This window comes from Momordica charantia (assembly GCF_013281855.1).
Source record: "Momordica charantia cultivar OHB3-1 chromosome 10 unlocalized genomic scaffold, Mcharantia_2.0 BLBB01000010.1, whole genome shotgun sequence".
NCBI lineage: Eukaryota > Viridiplantae > Streptophyta > Magnoliopsida > Cucurbitales > Cucurbitaceae > Momordica > Momordica charantia.
The window spans coordinates 4,952,261-4,971,842 of record NW_028275158.1 but is presented as its reverse complement, the minus strand read 5'-3'; the positions used below and the strand labels follow the sequence as shown (position 1 = coordinate 4,971,842).

The 19,582-nt window shown below is 31.4% G+C and overlaps 2 protein-coding genes across 4 annotated transcripts; one reads left to right on the top strand and one right to left on the bottom strand.

Annotated features, from left to right (window-relative positions):
* The first annotated feature begins 499 nt into the window (after window positions 1–499).
* Window positions 500–4,524, top strand: AGT2 (alanine:glyoxylate aminotransferase 2). The gene is made up of 9 exons (XM_022281073.2): window positions 500–860; window positions 1,767–1,997; window positions 2,241–2,411; window positions 2,808–2,951; window positions 3,044–3,223; window positions 3,429–3,654; window positions 3,864–3,977; window positions 4,073–4,159; window positions 4,296–4,524. Exons 1-9 carry the CDS (start codon window positions 600–602, stop codon window positions 4,337–4,339), a joined length of 1,458 nt encoding a protein of 485 aa, XP_022136765.1. The 5' UTR covers window positions 500–599; the 3' UTR covers window positions 4,340–4,524.
* Window positions 4,525–6,436: 1,912 nt separating this feature from the next.
* Window positions 6,437–13,151, bottom strand: LOC111008513 (transcription factor TGA1). Of its 3 annotated transcripts, none has more exons than XM_022281249.2 (9): window positions 12,818–13,151; window positions 11,521–11,700; window positions 11,340–11,414; window positions 9,931–9,990; window positions 9,759–9,836; window positions 9,613–9,676; window positions 8,229–8,500; window positions 7,523–7,750; window positions 6,437–6,910 (listed from the first exon to the last, which is right to left on the bottom strand). In XM_022281249.2, the coding sequence occupies exons 2-9, from the start codon at window positions 11,677–11,679 to the stop codon at window positions 6,776–6,778; spliced, it is 1,071 nt and encodes a 356-aa protein (XP_022136941.1). In that variant the 5' UTR covers window positions 11,680–11,700; window positions 12,818–13,151; the 3' UTR covers window positions 6,437–6,775. The 3 variants fall into 3 exon arrangements, with proteins under 3 accessions (XP_022136941.1, XP_022136940.1, XP_022136942.1); XM_022281248.2 differs by having other exon boundaries at window positions 6,437–6,928; window positions 12,818–13,148; XM_022281250.2 differs by having other exon boundaries at window positions 6,437–6,928; window positions 11,521–11,645; window positions 12,818–13,148.
* Window positions 13,152–19,582: the final 6,431 nt, after the last annotated feature.

Sequence of the window (19,582 nt, the reverse complement as noted above, 5' to 3'; positions counted from 1 at the left end):
CATTGTTTAGAAAAATAAATCACAATTTTGTATCCTATTTTTTCAAATATATATTTTTTAAAAGTAAAATTAAATGTTTTAAAAGAATAGGGATAAAATTAAAAAAGATTTTAAAGATAGTATCTAATTTTTATAGTTGGCAACTTGAGCATCTGTCTATTTGAAGATAGCACTTATTTCCGATCAAAATATTATTAAAAAAAACAAACATTTGCACCTATTTCCTACTAGAAATGGTGAGTTCGATTTTTTTTTTTTATCTAATGGCTTCGAATCTCTTCTCTCACTTAGATTATTATGGTGGGCCCACCAGAAATGTTTTATAATTAATTTTCCCAGTTGTTATTCCTTTTTTCTGGAACCGCCATCATTTCATCAGTATCAAGTTGATTAAACCGTATAGATCAGCATGATCAGCATCTAGTCATCAACATCCATTAAGAAAAAAATATATATATAGAATTTTGAAAAGCCACGTCAGCAGATTCCTAGAATTTCTTATGAACTCCTTGATTCTTTCCAAATTCCAAAATCTGCATAAAATTTTGTACACAGCTGTGACAGAGCCGCCGTCTCTTCGGAGCAGAGAGTAATCGGCCATGGCGTTGCAGAGGCAACTTCTGAAGAAGGCTCTACCAGAGGCTAAAAATGGCCGTTATAGGCTAGCATTTTGCAGTTCCTTTTCTTCGATTTCTTCTCCTTCTACTGCTGCTGCGGCTGCGTCCGATGCCGATGCCAAACCTGTGCTTCCGCCGTTTGATTACGAGCCGAAGCCTTACAAAGGACCTCTTGCCGATGAAATTTTCCAGAAGCGGAAGAAGTTTCTTGGCCCTTCGCTTTTCCACTACTATCAGAAGCCTGTAATCTCTCTGATCTCCACTTTTTCTTCACTCGAGAGATTGGTTTTTCTGCATTGTTGATTTTGATGTGGTGTTGTGTTAGAGATTGCAAGGAAATTCTAGCTGTTCGTTTCTCTAGTGTTTTGTCTGCAATTAAGTATGATTTTGGTTAATTTTGCCGCTTTTCCTGTTCGATTGCTTTGTGATATGACAGACACAGGCGAAACTGTTGATTGTTTTTGCAATTAAGCATGATTCTCTCTCTCTCTCTCTCTCTCTCTCTCTCTCTCTCTCTTTTTGTTTAAACATTGGTCATTAAATTGAATTTCTACTTCTAATGGTATGTGCATGTCGACTTTATCAGCGGCGAAAAAAGTTTTGCATGGAAAATTCCTCTACAATTTTGGAAATGAAGATTTTCTACTTTATGAAAAATTTAGGATACTCTTAATCGGAATTGAGTAGGAGAGCACGCATCATTTTCGTGAAAAGTTATTTAGGAAAAAAAAAAGTACTCTCTTGCTGCAATCCAGGTCTGGAAGGTTTACATACCAAGTTTTCAAGCCATGGGAGAATCGTGTTGTTTTAGTTACTTTTATAGAAATATTCGTGCAATCTAAAATATTATCAATCTTTTTATCAGATTACTTTGGTATGGAAAAGTAAATGTGATCCAATCTTCGAGATTTTGAAATGAATCAGAACTCTGTACAGCTTTTCACTTAAGCTTGAGAGTTGAAACTATTCTCACTGGTAATTAAATATGATTATTGCCTTGCCATTTTGGTACTTTGATTTAAGCTGTCACATGTCCATTGTCAGAGAAATTTGATTTAAAGTAACTATTATGTGTTTTTGATGGAAGCCCTTCAATTCCGGATATTCTTCAGAAACTGATTTGTTGATCTTACTTTCTTATTTTAACAGCTCAACATTGTAGAAGGAAAAATGCAATATTTATTTGATGAGAATGGAAGGCGCTACCTTGATGCTTTTGCTGGAATAGTTACAGTATCTTGTGGGCATTGCCATCCTGATGTTTTAGCTGCAGTTAATGAGCAGAACAAGCTTCTACAGCATGCCACAACTATATACCTACACCATGCAATAGCTGATTTTGCCGAAGCATTGGCAGCCAAAATGCCTGGAAACTTGAAGGTGTTTTTTCCTTTCTAAACTTAGGCTCTGTACAACATTGAACTTGTATTTGGACATTCATTTAGAGATAGCGGTGCATATTTCTTTGTTGTGGGATAAGATACTGATCTCCTAGAACTGGAGGATCTTTGTTGTGGTTGAATTGTCACCTCATCACTCTTGATTCTTCTTATTACCCCTTTTTAATCAACATCCTACTTTTGTATTGCCTCAAACTTTTGCTTATTTCGCTTGATTATGCAGGTTGTGTATTTTGTGAACTCTGGGACAGAAGCAAATGAACTAGCAATGCTTATGGCCCGTCTATACAGTGGTAACCTAGGTATGATTTCATTGAGAAATGCATACCATGGAGGAAGTTCCAACACAATTGGTCTGACAGCTTTGAACACGTGGAAGTACCCTATACCTCAGGTTTTCCTACCCAGAACTTAATCTCCGGTGTAATTGTTCGTTTGGTTGCCTGTATGTTAGAGATAGAACCAACATTGCCGTCTGGTTTACTATTAGTTTGATCTAGTCTTGCAGCATCTTTGAATTTAAATGAATCACTTCAGCAATATTATAAACACGGATCAAGTAACTACTTGAAGTATACATATCTACTGTTTTTTCTTTTGCAATTGCTAATTGTAAAATCAAGGGTGCATCTGATCTATGTTGCAAGACAGAGCTTTCACATGTGATGTAATTGTTCGACATATGCAATACATTGCTGGTTCTAGTCTGCAGCTACATTTTCTGTGATTGGCAGGGCAGTTCGATCCAAATATTTTGGCTCATCTGTAAAATTCTCGTGGTGCTGTGCAGGGTGAAATTCATCATGTTATTAATCCAGATCCATATCGTGGAATATTTGGGTCAGATGCTGGCAGTTATGTCAAAGATGTTCAGGATCACATAGATTATGGTAGTTCAGGAAGAGTTGCTGGATTTATAGCTGAAACAATTCAGGTTTGTTTTTCTGATGTCTGAAATTTAACATGATATCACGATACTTATTCTACAACAAAATTGAAGGTACATTTGGTTTACGTTTATCTCAGGGTGTTGGAGGAGCTGTTGAATTGGCACCTGGATACTTGAAACTTGTTTATGACATTGTTCGCAAGGCTGGTGGTGTTTGCATTGCCGATGAAGTTCAAACTGGCTTTGGTCGTACAGGAAGCCACTATTGGGGCTTTGAAACACAGGGTGTCATTCCGGATATAGTAACCATGGCAAAGGTATTTCTCCTGTTAGGATTTCTAATAGTTGTCTACATGAAATATACTTGGCCTTCGGCATAATGTATTTATCGCTATCATGGAGTCCCTATTGGAAAATGTTTAAATTCCTAAATTCAAACGATTCTTTCAAGAAAATCATTCTTCTCGTTGGTTTATACCTTGAAACTTATTCCCAGCAATTCTTAAGTAATGAACTTTTCAGGGTATTGGAAATGGTTTACCATTGGGAGCAGTGGTGACAACGCCTGAAATAGCAAGCACAATGGCTCAAAAAATTCAGTTCAACACTTTTGGGGGGAACCCAGTTTGCTCTGCTGGGGGACTTGCAGTTCTAAGAGTTATTGACAAAGAGAAGCGTCAAGCACATTGTGCAAATGTCGGTTCACACTTGTTGGAACGATTGAGAGCTCTCCAGGAAAAATACGAAAGTAAGTTCTCTTTGATTTGGTCTCTTTATGGCTTTACCTTCACAAGTCCACTTCCCTCTAATACTTCTTACAATGGAATTTTTCAAAGCTTTGGAACAGCATCAAAACTAATTTAATCTATATCTTTGCATTCCTTCCAATTCCTGGTCTTTTGAACCACACGAAGCAAGAAATCATCACCTCATCTGATCAATGTATTTTTTTTCCAGTCATAGGAGATGTCCGAGGAAGGGGATTAATGGTAGGAGTAGAACTTGTGACCGACCGTAAAGACAAGACCCCAGCAAAGACCGAAACTGCAGTATTGTTTGAGAAACTAAGAGGTACACCGCTATTCTCTGATTTCCAAAGAAAATAAAGTTCAATTGAAAGTAACTTATGGCTTCTGTTCTAACAACTCGTTTCTTCCTGATCAAAGAACTGGGCGTTCTCGTCGGGAAAGGGGGTCTCCACGGCAACGTATTTCGAATAAAGCCTCCTATGTGTTTCACCAAAGACGATGCAGGTATACTGTAAATTTCCCATTGAAAATAATAAAGCAACATCTTATACACAGTCTGTTCCGAAAATGAAGAAGATTTTAGGAGTTTCTAAGGAAGATGTGTTTTACTGAGATACTCCTTTCCCTCTGTTATGTGCAGATTTTCTTGTTGATGCTTTGGACTATGCCATGTCAAAGATGTAAAGCTTTAGTCTGGTAAGGAAGCCATATGCAGTGTTCTTTCACTTCTATGTATTTCAAATAAATTATGTAATTCTGGTTTGTAGTAGCAGCTCTCACTTGGTGTATTATTATTCAATGTTAGAAGTTTGCTTGTACAAAGACACTTTCAAAACTTCCAAGAACAAACTAAACTATTAGAAGCTCCACATGTAGCTTAAGTCTATGCCTCTGTCAAATGTCTAAAATTTAGGGGATTAGAGGATTCTTTGGAAAATAGTTTTCTACTTTGTTTTTCTTTTGAAAATTATGGAGTGGTTCTTCGGAACTATTTTGAAAATTATTGTTTTTTTTTTCCTTCCAAAGTCGTTTTTCGAAATTTTGATGGAAATACTTATAGAAGTTTTTTTTTTTCTGAAAAGAAAATACTATATAGAAGTTAGTAGATCATGCCCATCAAAATCGGGATTCACAAATTTTGAAAGGATTTTTTTTTGGTTGTAATATGTGATTTGTGAGCACCAAAAAAAAAAAGAAAAAAAGGAACAACTTGTGAGGAAAACATGCTTTAGAGAATTTATATTTTTAAAAATAAAACAATATATTTTGACAATATATTCCTTAAATATTGGTATTCTTGTGCACAAGTGAGTTAGTTTTAACTGCGAGTTACATCTACCTCGACCAATTCTCGGTATTATTTGTGAGAATCAAACAAATTTTTTGGAGAAAACTTTCACTGTTCAGGAGCATTGTACTCTTTACCCTCATGTGGTCCTATAGTAAAATGACAAGGTGGTCCTATAGTAAAATGACAAGGGAGGGTTATTCCTTTATTTTAATTATTTTATCAAAATTCATAATCCCATCAAAATATCTTTTAGATTTTTTAAAACGATTCATTCTACCATTTTTCTCTCCCTACACCATCTCGACTCTTTTTTCTCACTTATTGGTATCCTTCATTTTCTCACTTATTGGTATGCATTTTTTCACTTATGCAGCGTCTCATTTAAATCAGAAGACCATGAGATGCGAAGCAAAATAATAGAACAGAGAAAAAAATGATATAATGTCCACAATTATTTAAAACTATGAAAATTAAAAATCAATGTGGACATGTGTGTGTTTGTAACTTTAAATTGTAGATATGTATTTTTTATAAGAGAAAAATGGAAGAATGAAACACTTTTTAAAAAATCTAGAAGATATTTTGATGAGATTATGAGTTTTGATAAAATAATTAAAATAAAGGAATAATTAATCCTTGTCATTTTACTATAGGACCACGCGAGGGTAAGGAATACAATGCTCATGAATGGTGAGGACGAAGTTTTCTCCAAAAAATTTGTTTGATTCTCACAAATAATAATTCACAATCTAGTCGAGGTAGATGGAACTCACAGTTAAAATTAACTCATTTGTGCACAAGAATACGAATATTTAAGGAATATATGTCAAAATATATTGTTTTATTTTCAAAAATATAAATTCTCTGAAGCATATTTTCTCACAAGTTGTTCATTAAATTCATAAAATATAAGAAATATCTACTACAAAATATCAATACGAACATAATATCATTATTCATTTTTAAACTCTCAAACACGTATGATATTTTATGATATTTTCATGAAACTCGATATCCGCTACAATGAAAGGTTTTAGCTCCTTACGAGATGCTTTGAGTGCAATATGGCATGGATAGATACTGCGCTTACTATTTCTGATCTCTTTTCACTCAATTTGTCTTCAGATCTCGACATTTTCTGAAACCTTACCTAAGACCCGAAAATATCAACATTAATCAAACATCTCGAAGATTTTTTCTATTATGCAAATCATTGTATGACTGATGGTACATTCCATTATTTAGAACCACATTTATCATAACTAAAACGATCTCTCACACAAATAAAATTAGGAAAATAGCTAATTTGATGGTCGAGTCCATGGAATTAAACTATTCTACTTCTGAAACAGTAGCAAAATTGAGAGTTGAAATATTACAATACCACCAACCCATTGCTTATGATCCAAGCAGAAATGTAAGTTTAAAAAACCATTAAGAAAAACAGTTCCAATTTGAACCAACTACTAGAAACTAAAGAGACTACAATATGCACAAACATTTATGAGTGTAATCAGTTCACCAAAATAATTTTACATCACATCACAAAAATGTTCAATCTGAGGATTGATTATATCGACCCTAAATAGGATTACTTTCAAGACAACTTTGGCGTTACAATAGATTTCAAAAATTAATCATACTTACAAATTTTCTCGGTATTTACAAACGGGTGTTGTAGGGCGCTTGCACAGTGGTAAAAGAGACTATGCATCTTTGATTATAAATGCTTTACCAGTATACTACCAACATAAGCACCTTGCAGATCTCGAGGATAATAGACATGATGGGTTGAAGCAACTTTGAGCTTGGCAATTGTTGATGGTGGACTATGCAGGCTCACAAGGACGGTTGCCCCAAAGCGAGCTCAATGCTCGGAGTCGTTGGAAAAACTCTCCTAGTGTAAGAAGCCCTTGAGCAGACTGCCGAGTCGTTAGAATTTTGTACATCTGTTGCAATGTTTCCTGTCGTAGATGGTCAGCCTATTTGGGCATTAGAAAAGAGAGACAACGGAAAAGAGATTGATGATGTTGATGAAATTCTCTAGAAAACAAATATAACTCTGGATCACAAGTAGATAAATTATAATCTAAATGCTACTGGTCCAAAGGAATTCATTGATCAAGTTCTATGCTTAGAGGATGAATGACCAATGTTATCAAAGAGATTAACTTTTTACTTCTAGTAATCGAGATATTTGGGTCCAACTTCTCAGGACAACCAACTCTCCCCATATTTTTTAAATGGTATGTTGTTGCCACTGTGAGCCTACACCTCCATGCATTTGATTTTGGTTCACTCAAAAAGCTTTGTATCCATAGAAATGTTGTTTTTCACTTATATATCATACATCTTTCTCTTTACTAGCACATGAGAAACTTTAATCGTATTCCCAGTACAAAACTCCATCTCAAGGTAGACCTACCGACCCTAAACCCAACTCCATAGACATCAAGAGGCAAGAAAGTTAACTCTCCGCTCTCTAACGCCCCGACTTAGGACATGGGAGGTAAGGAGACTGGAGATGTTAAAAGAACACACTATATCTCATTTGACTTGTGAACTTGAGCTCTTACCTGGTTCACAAAGCTAACGAGTGCTTCTAATCTCTCCATTGCAGCAGTCATCTGTAGGGGATAACTTCCTTCAGCCAGCTGACCAGCCACCACGCTCTCAAATAGATTTTGCTGGAGTTTTTCCATACCTTGTCTTAGAGCATCTTCTGCTTGTAGACACGATTTCCTAAGACTACCAGTTTCTGAAATTTGTTGTTCAGTTAACGTGTCCAGCTGAGGTATTAAAACCTGCATCATATATCGTAACTCTGTGATCAACATTAAACAAAAGTGGTTATGCGTTCATATATATCCTCTCAGTGTTCTTGTCCTTGAATATTGAAATTTTGGTTCAAAGAAAGCAAGTGATTTTACCATATAAAAAATAAAAGTGCAGGATATTTGAGAGAAGATAATTTGCAAGAACATAGTACGGGTAAATGTCAATAAAATCCACTACAATACATGAAATAAACAAGAACATTGTAAGAGCTTATATAAAGCTCTAATTCCTTCAAGGGGGTGGTCCATGGAGCTATGTACAATTATTAACGGAGGTCAATTCAAGATCTTATGAACTCTATATTAAGCCACGCAGTTGAGGCTCTGTGTATGGAGATTTATAATTGAAAAATAGAGCCAACTTCAAGTCTGATTGGGAGATTGTCGATTTCTTTGATGTAAACGTTTTACTGTGATTCACCAAACATATCAAATAACAACATACCTTAAGCAGTTCTGAAGGGCGAAATCCTCCGATCCATAAGAAAAGTCTTTCGGCTGATGATTTCCACATGCCTGACATTATGTAAGAGACGTCGGCTTTTGCAGCTTTCGTTTTCATGCGAAAAAATTTAAAGTAGTGTCTCATTGCATTCTCTACAAGTATTCGAAGCTCGATATCGGTAATATTAGCATGCACAGCAGTCTTCAGATCACTAATCTGCCTGTTCTGCTCTTCTACCCATTGCTCGTACTCTGATTCAAAGGCAGAGATGCCTACAAAACAAATAGTGGGGATATATTCAGAAGATAAGAATACTAAAGATGAAGGTAATTGCAAGTAAAAAGAAGAAAGACCTGATGATTAAATGAATGTAAATGGGTATTGAGATTTAGCCAATAAAAGCCCAAGAAACAGATTTGCAGAATGATACAAGTAGACAAAAAGAATTTCATATGGGTAGCCAAATTCACAAGTGTTCTCTTCCTTACAACTTCCATAACATTCACTCAACAGATTAAGGCACATGTATCCAACCATGAGGTTAAAAGTTCGAAGCCCCACCTCCACATGTACTAAAAAAGAAAACAGTCTTCTAAACATTTTTTTTTAATAATTGTGGTATGGAAAGCCTCACTCTACTTATTTCCCAGGAGGTTTTACCCATCCAAAGCTAGCTTCGGGAGACAACAAGGGCACTAAGTCATTGAGTTCTTAACTCGAGGGCTTAAACTTATACCTTAGAGGATATCTTCAAATATCCCAAACTCTTACGGGCACCCCTCGTCCCCTACCTCACTAGCATTTTAGGCACCAATTATTTGTCACCATCTCCTACAAATATAAGATCTATCTCCAAAGAGACGGAAAATTGTACAAAATAGATGAAAATAGATCACATCAACAAAACCAATGATAAGTTGTTGGGAGGACTTGTCAATCTAAACGAAAAAAATATGAAGACTAACAAGAGGAAAAAGAAATAAAAGTTCAACTTTTGTTAAAGCAATGATGAGATAATGTAACCTCCAATGGGAGAAACTGCCTTTACCACACATCAGGTATTTGGATAATCTTTGCGAATATTTATATCATTCTAAAAAAATGTTCCGACAAAAGTTTAGGATGGCCCACATGTTGGGTTAAAAGACTTTAGACGTTAAATTCATAGTTGACAATACGACAAACACATGACCTGCAAAAATTTTAGCCACTGATCACTTCCCATAAGAACACGATTCCGATTAATTTCACATCCTGTGGCTTAGCATTCAATTACCATACCAAAAACTGAGGATTCCATACTATTGACAAGACAGTGGAGCATCAAAGAGAAAAAAAATGGTCAAAAAGAAAGAGCGATAGTCACTAAAAAGCAAAAACCAACCTGAATTTGTGGTTCCAGAGAAACCCAACTGGTTAGCATCAAATCGGGAGCCAGAAAACAGACCCTGAAGAAAAGACAGGGTGAAACATTGGATTAAGCTCAATAAGGGCTAAAAAGATTCGAATAGAGGCAAGTATTGTTCGTACTTGATGTCGCGCTTTTTCAAGCTCTTGCTCTAATTGAATGAGTTTCAAGCGGCTTGTTTCCAATTGCTTGATATAGGCCTGAAAGGAATTTGCGTTAGTTGTTCATTACACTGTTCTGTGGTTGCAATTGAAAAACTTTTTTGCTTAGAAAGTAAAATTTCTGCCTCATTACCTTCTTTCGTAGGCGACTTTTACGAGCTGCTTCCCGATTTTGGGCGAGACGTCTTTGAATCTGCAATTGAGTTTTTGAGTATAATGGTTCTTGAGGGAGAAAATGAAACTACTTATCAGTTTATCAGTCATAGTTCTTCAAATTTGCATTAAAACAAGTAATTAATTTTAGTCATGAACCATTTTTTTAAAAAATTATTGGTCAAAATACTATTTACTAATTTCAAATTGTACACTTACAACTGTGTATTAAAGAAGTTTTGTGTATAAAATTTGTTTATATTGAGACTAAATTGATCCTTTTTTAAAAAGTAATCAAAATAGACGTTCTAAAAATATGAACAAAAGTTGAAATTTAAAATGAACCTTTTACAAACACATAGAAAATAATGAACTAAAGTTTTTTTTTTCCAATTATTACAACAAATAAGGAGATGAAGATTGAACATTCGATCAAAATATACAAAAATAGTATTTAAAATTAAATTATTTAATAAAAGCTAGACTTACTTTTATTTATATATATTGAAATCTTTATAGATTTTTAGAATATTACCTTACAAATAAGGAAAAATAGGGCAAAACCTCTTATTTAAACAATGCTGCTATAGGATTAAAGAGAATATTTAATAAAAGAATATGTAAAAGATGAAACCCTCACTTAAGAAGCTTAAGTGGATGAGTTTGATATATCTAACCTAATATAATATAACTAATCTTTTATTTTAATTATTTTTTAATTACTTATTTTAAATTATTTAAGCTATAATGATGTACACTTAACGAATTTGCTTTTCCTAAAAAAAGAAAAAAAAAGAGACGAGTTTGATAATTTGAATGGTTATAAAATTGAAGTTGCAAAAATTCAAACCCATGATACTTTATATTTATATTACATGCTAATTTTTTTTTTAAATTGTAGATCACAAGGCAAACATTGATGCTTCAAAAAAAAAAAAAGGGCCAAACATAGATACACAAATTAAATTTTATATAACTATTTGTTTTATTTAATTTAAAAGTATCTAAATATTTAGACAAATTCAAATTTCTCAACTTTAAGCTTAACAAACCTAAATTTATTAATACTCCAAGCGAGACATACTTAAATATACAATAGTGACAAAGGTGGTTAGAAAAGTAAAGAAAATAATGAAAATTTTTAATTGAAATAGTATTTTAAAAAATTATAGGTGGTAAAAAACTATTAGGTTATGTCATTAAAAAGGTAAAGGTAAAGATTTGGAATTTCGAATTAGATTTTTAATTTATACAAAATAAAATATTCTAATGTCAATTCAGCCTAATTTAAGTGGATAAAGTATATATTACTATTTCAAATATTCATAGTTCTATTGAATACATTTGAAAAGAAAACAAAAAAAAAAAAAAAACTTTAACCATATGTACCTTATCAATGCGTCTGGTATCTTCTTGGTCATACATGTGAGGATCTCCGAGTGAGCCGAGAGAGGCATCATCTGACTGAAAAATATAAAAGAGTAAAGGCTGAAGTGAGCGAATTTGAACTTGTTTTCTCGACACCAAAAATCAAAAGAAAAAAAAAACGAAAACGTTACGAAATGGTAACCTGATTTTCTAGCTTGGTTTCAGCTTGGATAACGAGAGATGGTGGTGTATCTAAATTGGCATTGATTTTAAAGGTTTCTCCCCACATTCCAATCTGATGGATCGGTTCATACAATCCCATCCTTCCTGGATTGTAAAATTTAGTGGATGATGAGTTCATTGCTATCTTCCCCACCTAACCCTTTTAATATAAAAGCCATAATAATAATAATAATATTAACATCAACAATAACAATCAAAATAATAACAATGCTAGAAAATTGTGACCCAATTACAAAATACCATCAATGATTGCATTGAAATCTAAATAATACTTCATGCACTACTTAATTATTCATTAATTCAAATATTTACTGCATATATTATTTATAGTATTAAATTTTTACTCACGACCTCCCGATTTTGTACAAATATTTTTAACCTATTAAACTATGTTCAAATTGGCAGTGAATTTGATTTATGGATGATTTTTTTAATATGATTTGTTAACTAGTGTATTGACTAAAATCAATCATATTTTTAAATTTCTATACCAAAAAGGCTATTTACAAGAAAATATTATATCTCAAAGAAAAAAATAATGGAAAAGATTACATATTGATTTGAGTTCGTTTCTTTTATACAAAAACGAGTTTTGTTCACAGTAATTTTTTTTAACAGTTTTTAATTTCGTAGTAATTGACAAAAGGAAGAAAAGAAGAAATAAATGGGTATTAGAAATAAACAAAGGCCTACTACTTCTATTTTTCATTAAAACATATTGGACTTAGAATATTTCTAATCTGATTTTCCATTTGAAACTTTGGAGATAGAGAAGGAAAGGGACATATTAACTCATACGTTAGGATGGAATTAACATAAAAATAAATCAAAATCAATAAAACAAAAGAGATATAACAATAAGATGGGATTGAAAACTAAGTGCAATACAATACAAATAAACCAATAAAAATTAAAAAAAAATAATGCTAATAAGCTGGCACTAATTTCTTTATTTTTATTTTTTTAAAAAATCCCAATTTCCAAATCCCACCAGATATTCTTGTCAAGTGGGAAAAAGCTAACAGCAACTCATCAAAATCAACAAGGGCATTGGTTATTTTCCCGGAAAATCGTGTTGGAATTTTCCCCGCAACCAAACAGCCGAAACCGGCGATTAACTGGAACAAAACGGTGAAAAACGCAGCGCCGATGAACGAATCGGAGTAGAAAAGTAAAAATCAACGCAGAGGAAGAATTGGATTTGAAATTTTCCGGGAAAATGGATGGAAGAGAAAGTTAGAGGAAGGAAGGTGAACCTGGAGAGAGGAGAAGAAATTGATGGAATCGGTGGCCGTTGGGAGTTCTGGAGGGGCAAAAGTGGCTTTAAACATCCTCCATGGAGATTTTGTTTGATCAATTTCTTGGATCAGTTGCCATGAAATTCAACTTCTGTTTCCCATATACTTGCCAGCCACCATCCTAACTGACCTCTGCTTTTTTCTTTTCTTTCTGCCTTTTCTCTCTCTCTCTCTCTCTCTCTCTCTGATTTCTGATTTTGTATCTCTCTCTTTCTCTCTCTCCCCTCTTATTTCTTCTTTTTGTACTTTCTCTCTCCTGTCTCTCAATCTTCCAATCCAATTTTGAAACTGAAAAATTATTGAATGAGATTGTGGTAAGGTTATTTATTAATAGGGGAATAATGTATATTTGAAAATCTTCATGTTTTTTCTCATTTATTGATCGGTGTAAAACTATCGGTTATTTGGTGGCTGTTGCAAGATTATTTATTAATTGTGAGATTATGTATATTTGAAAATCTTCACGTTTTCTCAGTGTAAAATTATCAGTTATTTGGTAGTGATCTACTCCAATAATTTTGAAGAATGTTGATAAGAGAGGAAAGGACATTTATCTCTAATTTGTTTTATATTCAAAATATTATATAAAAATTAAGATTTTAAAGCTTTTTCGTTAAATATTATAGACTAATTTAAAATAAAAAGAATCCTGAAATTTATTTTTAACTTTGCAATTAACCTCCTAATTTTACTTTAAAAGTCTTCGAATTCTTCGATGGTTAAGAAAGTTTGCTCTTCTCGTTATCTACTCAATTTTGTCTTAATTACTCTATTAAAAACGATAAATTCTTCCACATTTTTTCTCTTTCCAGACTTAATTCAAACAAGTTTCTATATTAAAATTTTTTAAATGATAGATTTTTTTCTTTCTTTTTTTAATTTAACAAATATTATATATATAAGTTAGTAGCCAAAATTTTGTCCCCTTAGAATTTTTGGTCCCACCAATTTTTCTCTCCCTTCCTCCTTCTCTCTAAGCTGAAAAATTTTTCTTTTTTTTTCTTTTCATTTTATATATGGGATAGGCTTAGTTTTGAAGTGGGTCAAGGTTCAATATGATTGGGTTTTCATGGCTGTGGTTTTAATTTGATTATTATATGATGTCATATTTTTTATTGTTTATGATAATTTGGTTGATTAAAGTTCTGTCTCTCTCTCAATCCATTGGTGATTAGAAATTGGAATTGTATTTATATATACATTTTTATTACTACTTGATGATATCAAACATTTTTGCCGTAATCAATGTCTCTGATTAATTTTTTTGATGTATATAAAGTCTATCCTTATCTGATTGATCGTGTAGATTTGCTTCCTTATTTCAAACTTTGCAATTAAAATAACCAATAGAATGGAAAAACTACCTGGATCCTACTTTATTTTAGCAAATTAGATGTCGTTTTGCTAAATTAATTAAGGGTTTATTAATTTTATGTATGATAATTAATAAGAATGATTTTATTTCATTTTTATATATAAAGATGAGGGGAAATGACTAAATTACAAAAAATACCAACAAATTTTGTCATCCTCTTAAAAAGTTTCAATAATACATTTGATATCTTTTATAAACGTTTCAAAAATACCTTTGAACAAGCATCCGTTGAAAGTTGAGGCGGAAGAATCTAGGAAGACATAAATATTAGCGTGGAAGTTTGTTTGAATTAAATTAAGTCTGAGAAGAGAGAAAAGGTAGAAGAACCTATACTTTTCAAAATTGGGTAGGTAGTATTTATTGCATAGCAATGGATGAAGAATATTTGTATGGTAAAATTAGAACGTTAAATGTCACGTCGTTTCAGATTCTACCACGTCAACTTCTCGTTCAAAAATTTCGAATACTATTGGTCATGAATAATAGAAAAAGATCAAAATATTCTTCTTCCTTTTTTTTTTTTTTTTTTTTATAAGCAATTGTAGCACATCATCCTAAGAGAGAGAGACAGGGAACAGAAACTCCCAAATTTATTTTCCAAACTTGTGCAAGAATGTGGGGGGAATGTGTATGTGGAGATTGGGGCCAACCAATTCCCCAAATAGCATCTCCCACTTTCATGCTTCCCATAGTGTTTTTCTGAAGAGACTTCCAGTGCTTAATAACTCATTATAATAATATTTCTCAAAAAAAAAAAAAAAAAAAAACTCATTATAATAATAATAAACTCAAATCATATGAGCTTATGAGATTAATTTTAAAGCGACCTTAGAATTACTTTTTTTTTCTTTTATAATAATGCTTTCTTTTAACACTGCGAAAGAAGTACCAATTAAGTGATTCGTCGAAAAATACTTTTTAAGATTCTGAACTTCATCACAACTAAACATGTCATTTTTGAAAAATATTTTTAGGCAACTAAATGCCTTTTCAATATTCAACATCTTTATAGATCGTTCACTCGTAATTAGTTCTTAAAAGGCAGTTTCACAAGCATGTCTTTAAGAACGGTTCGATAAGTGTTGTTTTTAAGACGACTTGTATCTTAGAATGAAAGTAGTTCTTCGCACGGAAATGAAAAGAGCGTGATGGATAATGTATTAAAAGGAGGGAAAGAAATGGGATAAGCATAAAAGAAAAAAATGAATAATTAGGCGTGATGGAGGAATGGTATGTGTATAAAGTAAAGGGAGGAAAGTGGGAGGCAATTGGGATTTATTTTAATGCATGGTTGGGTTGGGTGATCGGATTCTATAGTGGTATTTTTTTTCCTTTATTATATTCTCTTAGTTATTAAAATTTGTATGGAACGTCACCTATTTTTCTCTCTCTTATTACTCTCTAAGTGCGTTTATAAAGTGCCTTCCCACTTACAGTGGCCTCTCTCTCTCTCTCTCTCTCTCTCTCTCTCTGAGATTCATAAACAATAATGAGAATTTAGATTCCAAGTCATTTTCAACTCGGCTAGGATGCCATTTTCAATGTATATTAATTCTAAACTATATATATTACTTTCTCTCGAGTCAACTTGAGCATAGTTTAGTTTAACTGATGTGCAATTTTCGTCAGTGAAGACTACTAACGATATCTCTTCAGTGACAAACCACGTAAAATACTGCTTCAGTGCTGAATGCCCTTTTTTGTAGTATAATTAAAGTATATATATATATATATGATTAAAAGGTCGTAAGTTCAAATCTCCACCTCAACGCGTATATTTTGTTGTATTCAAATATATATATTATTTGAGTACAATATATAAGTTGTGAGGATTCAAACTTACGACTTTTTGGTCAAATATAGGTGTCAGTTGAGCTATGTTATGCTCAGATTCATTTATTATGTATTAAGTTTTTCGGTGTGAATTTGAAAATGGTATGTTACTAGATGAGGTGGCTTAAATGGTAAGAATTATATTTTTAATGAGTGTATTTTCTACGTTAAAGCAATCATTTTCAAAGTCAAGTAAGTTGTTAGAGGTGGTCATCTAGTCAAAACATTAAGTAATCTCATATAATTATTGAGTTAATGAATTTTATCAATAAATGAGCATGTGACAATCATTTTTAACTCACTAAGTTAAAAATTGAAATTAGCTTAATCTCTATAGCATGTGTTATTCAAATAAATCAGGCGTAGTATGATATACCAATTTTATCCAAATACCTTTTTAATCGAAAATCTAAATCAACTTAAACAATTACACAATTTAGAATATTAAAAATGGAAAAAAAGAAAGATATTCAAATACATCTAAAATAAGAATATATTAAAGCAAGATTCATATATAATTATGCTTGATGTGAGGGAGGAGAGCTGAGAGAAGCCCTCCATTTAAAAATATCTAAAGAGAAAAAAAGACTTAGCTAATGAATATATTCTCATTTGCATGGTGATGGTAGTTAAGATTTTTTTTTTTCTTTTTTTACAATATCAGTTTTTACTTTTTTTTTTTTTTTATGTTTGTATGAACAATAAAAAAAATGAAGAAATATAATTAAGTTAACAATTAAAAAAAAAGGATTTTTCCAAAAGAAAAGAGAGAGAGAAAGTTGAGGCCCTTTGGGGTTACAATACAAGGAAGCCATAACTCAAGCTAATTATTATTATTATATGATAAAAATTAAAAAAGCCTATATGCTTGTCTACCAATAAGATTTCGTTTCCTTCTTCGATCCAATAGGATTTCGACACATAAAAAAATTGGGTCATAAATATAATTATCCAAAAATAGTGCATTGGAGTTGTAAATTAACAATTTTGACGTGGTGCTTCTTAAACTATTCCATAAAAATATTGGGCAAGATTTGTTTTCTTTTTGAGGTCGTTTTGTGACTTCCAAAAGCCACTTCAAAACATGGCTGTTGGAAAATGAAACTAACCTTAAAATATTTCTTCACTTTATCCTTTAATTCTTTATTAACCAAATGGATCTCTAAGCTTTTCATCCATATAGTCACATTTTTATATATATATATATATATATATATGTGGGATGAGGAATTGAATCTATGATATTTAGAGAATCGGTAAAATGTGATAACAGTAGAATTAAACTCACATAAGCTATTATAGATTTCATTATGATCTCTGTATTTCAAACTTTGGTTAATTTTTTTATAAAGTACAACATATGGGGGTGGGGGATCGAATTCACGGCCTTTTGGTCGGACATTGGTGTTTTAACCATGTTGTCAAAAACTGGACGTAGCCCATAGTTGGGGTGAAGGAAATATAAATTGCTTGTGTCGTTTTCTGTACTTTCCCTATTTTTCTTAGTATTGTGTGATTTAGTTTTCATTGACAAATTGTGAGAAAATTTTCCCAATAAACCTGTTGAGCTATATGTTCAGGTTGATTAACTTTGGTTCGTTTTATTTTCTATACTTTTTAGAGATTCATTTTGGTACCTGTACTTTTAAAAAGTGACAATTTTAGTTTCCGTTTGCAAAATTTCAATAATTATATACACAATGGAAACTATTTAATATAAAGTTATGGCTACATTTCAAGAAATATATTGAGTGTAGTGTCGTATTTAAATTCTGATCGAGAAATGGGATAAAGAATAAGATCAAGGGAAAAAAGAAATTTTTGAAACTATATGGACTAAAATAGATAAAAGTTGAAAGTGCATTAATCAAAATGAACATTTTGAAAGTACATAGGCTAAAATAGTATTTTAATCTTATATTTTTATAATTTTTAAATCTTATAAAAGTGTCGATTATGCTTATATTTAATCTATGTTGATTAACATAATGTTCATGTAACATGTCTGTGAGATAAAATTTCAGTGTAAGTGAATAAGTTAAAGGGGGTTAAGTGAAAAATTAAATGGAAACATAATTCTATAACATTTTAAAATTTATAAACTAAATATACACATCGTTGAAAGTAGAATGAAAAATGTATAATTTAAATACTTTTACATTTTTTTTTTCATAAGTTTATAATTTATTTGATATCAAGATTTGATTCGTATTTCTACACATTTGAGAGTTTTGACAGCTGTGTCGATATCAATATTTAAGTATTTGTTGTAGCCTTGAGTGAAAGGCTTTCTAAAAGTAATTCAATTTATAATCTCACAAATAAAATAATGACATGTCAAATAAATCTAATTTAATGCTCTACTATTATAATACCACCATCACAGTTGTTATTATAAATAATATAATATATAGTGTGTTTGTTTATCTAATATGATCATGATGTGACAATTAATTAGTTTATGGGTAAGATGACATAATTGTTTCTTGAAAGAAGTTGCAAAGTTGGAATATCGAAATGATATGACATTCTTTATAGTTTCAAGAGTTTGAATTAAATATATATAATTAATTTATAGTTTGAAATAGCTTACTTATTATTTGTAGCTACCAAAATTCCAATGAATAAAATTTTAGAATTAACTAACTACCAAAATTGCTTTGCCTTTCTAAATCTTGCACTCATTTCATAATAATTTTATCTTTCTATTTTTAAAAACTAATGTAATCTTATATTTTGATTCAGAGGTACAAAACATTTAAAAATTTAATGACAAAAATAAAACAAGATCCAAAATAGGTTTAAACAAATTTATTTACTTTTTTTTTAGATTAAAGAAAATTGTTTTTTTTTTCTTTTGATATTTCATTATTTGGATAAAATAGATCAATCACATAGGTGTAAAGCTGCTACTCTTTTTTCTCTCTCTTAAATTTTTTTTCTGTTGTTCTACCAAAAAAATGTGCAATTTTGATATTTTGTCAGCCTTTTTGCTTTCTTTTTAAATACTCATATCTAAGTTATGTAGAGTAACTTTGAATCTTATTAAGATTTTATTATCTACTTTATATAAATATCACAAGAAGTACATTGTTCGAGGAAATGAGTTATTTATTAACCAAAAAAAAAAAAGATGACCTATCTAATCGTATCGATCCAATCTAAATTATGTAAATTGGTTGGATCATAAGTTTATTTAAATTAGTTTAGTTTATTAGAAAAGAATGAATTTATTGATTAAGGAAATATTTATTTTGCTTGTGATATGATTATTTTGCTTCTACTGTGACTAATGTTAGAAATAAAATTGTTGTGTTTTAAAATGTAGGAATGAAAAGAATATATTACCTACTAAATTTATAAGCAAATTATTATAGTAATTTTAACTTAATTATTTTTATGTTAAATGATGAATATCTAACAATCTAAGCACATGTCAAACCAATTAAATTTTTTTAAAACTTATTATTTTTCTAAAGTTAACCAACTCGAACTTCTAGATCTCTTAATTTCAA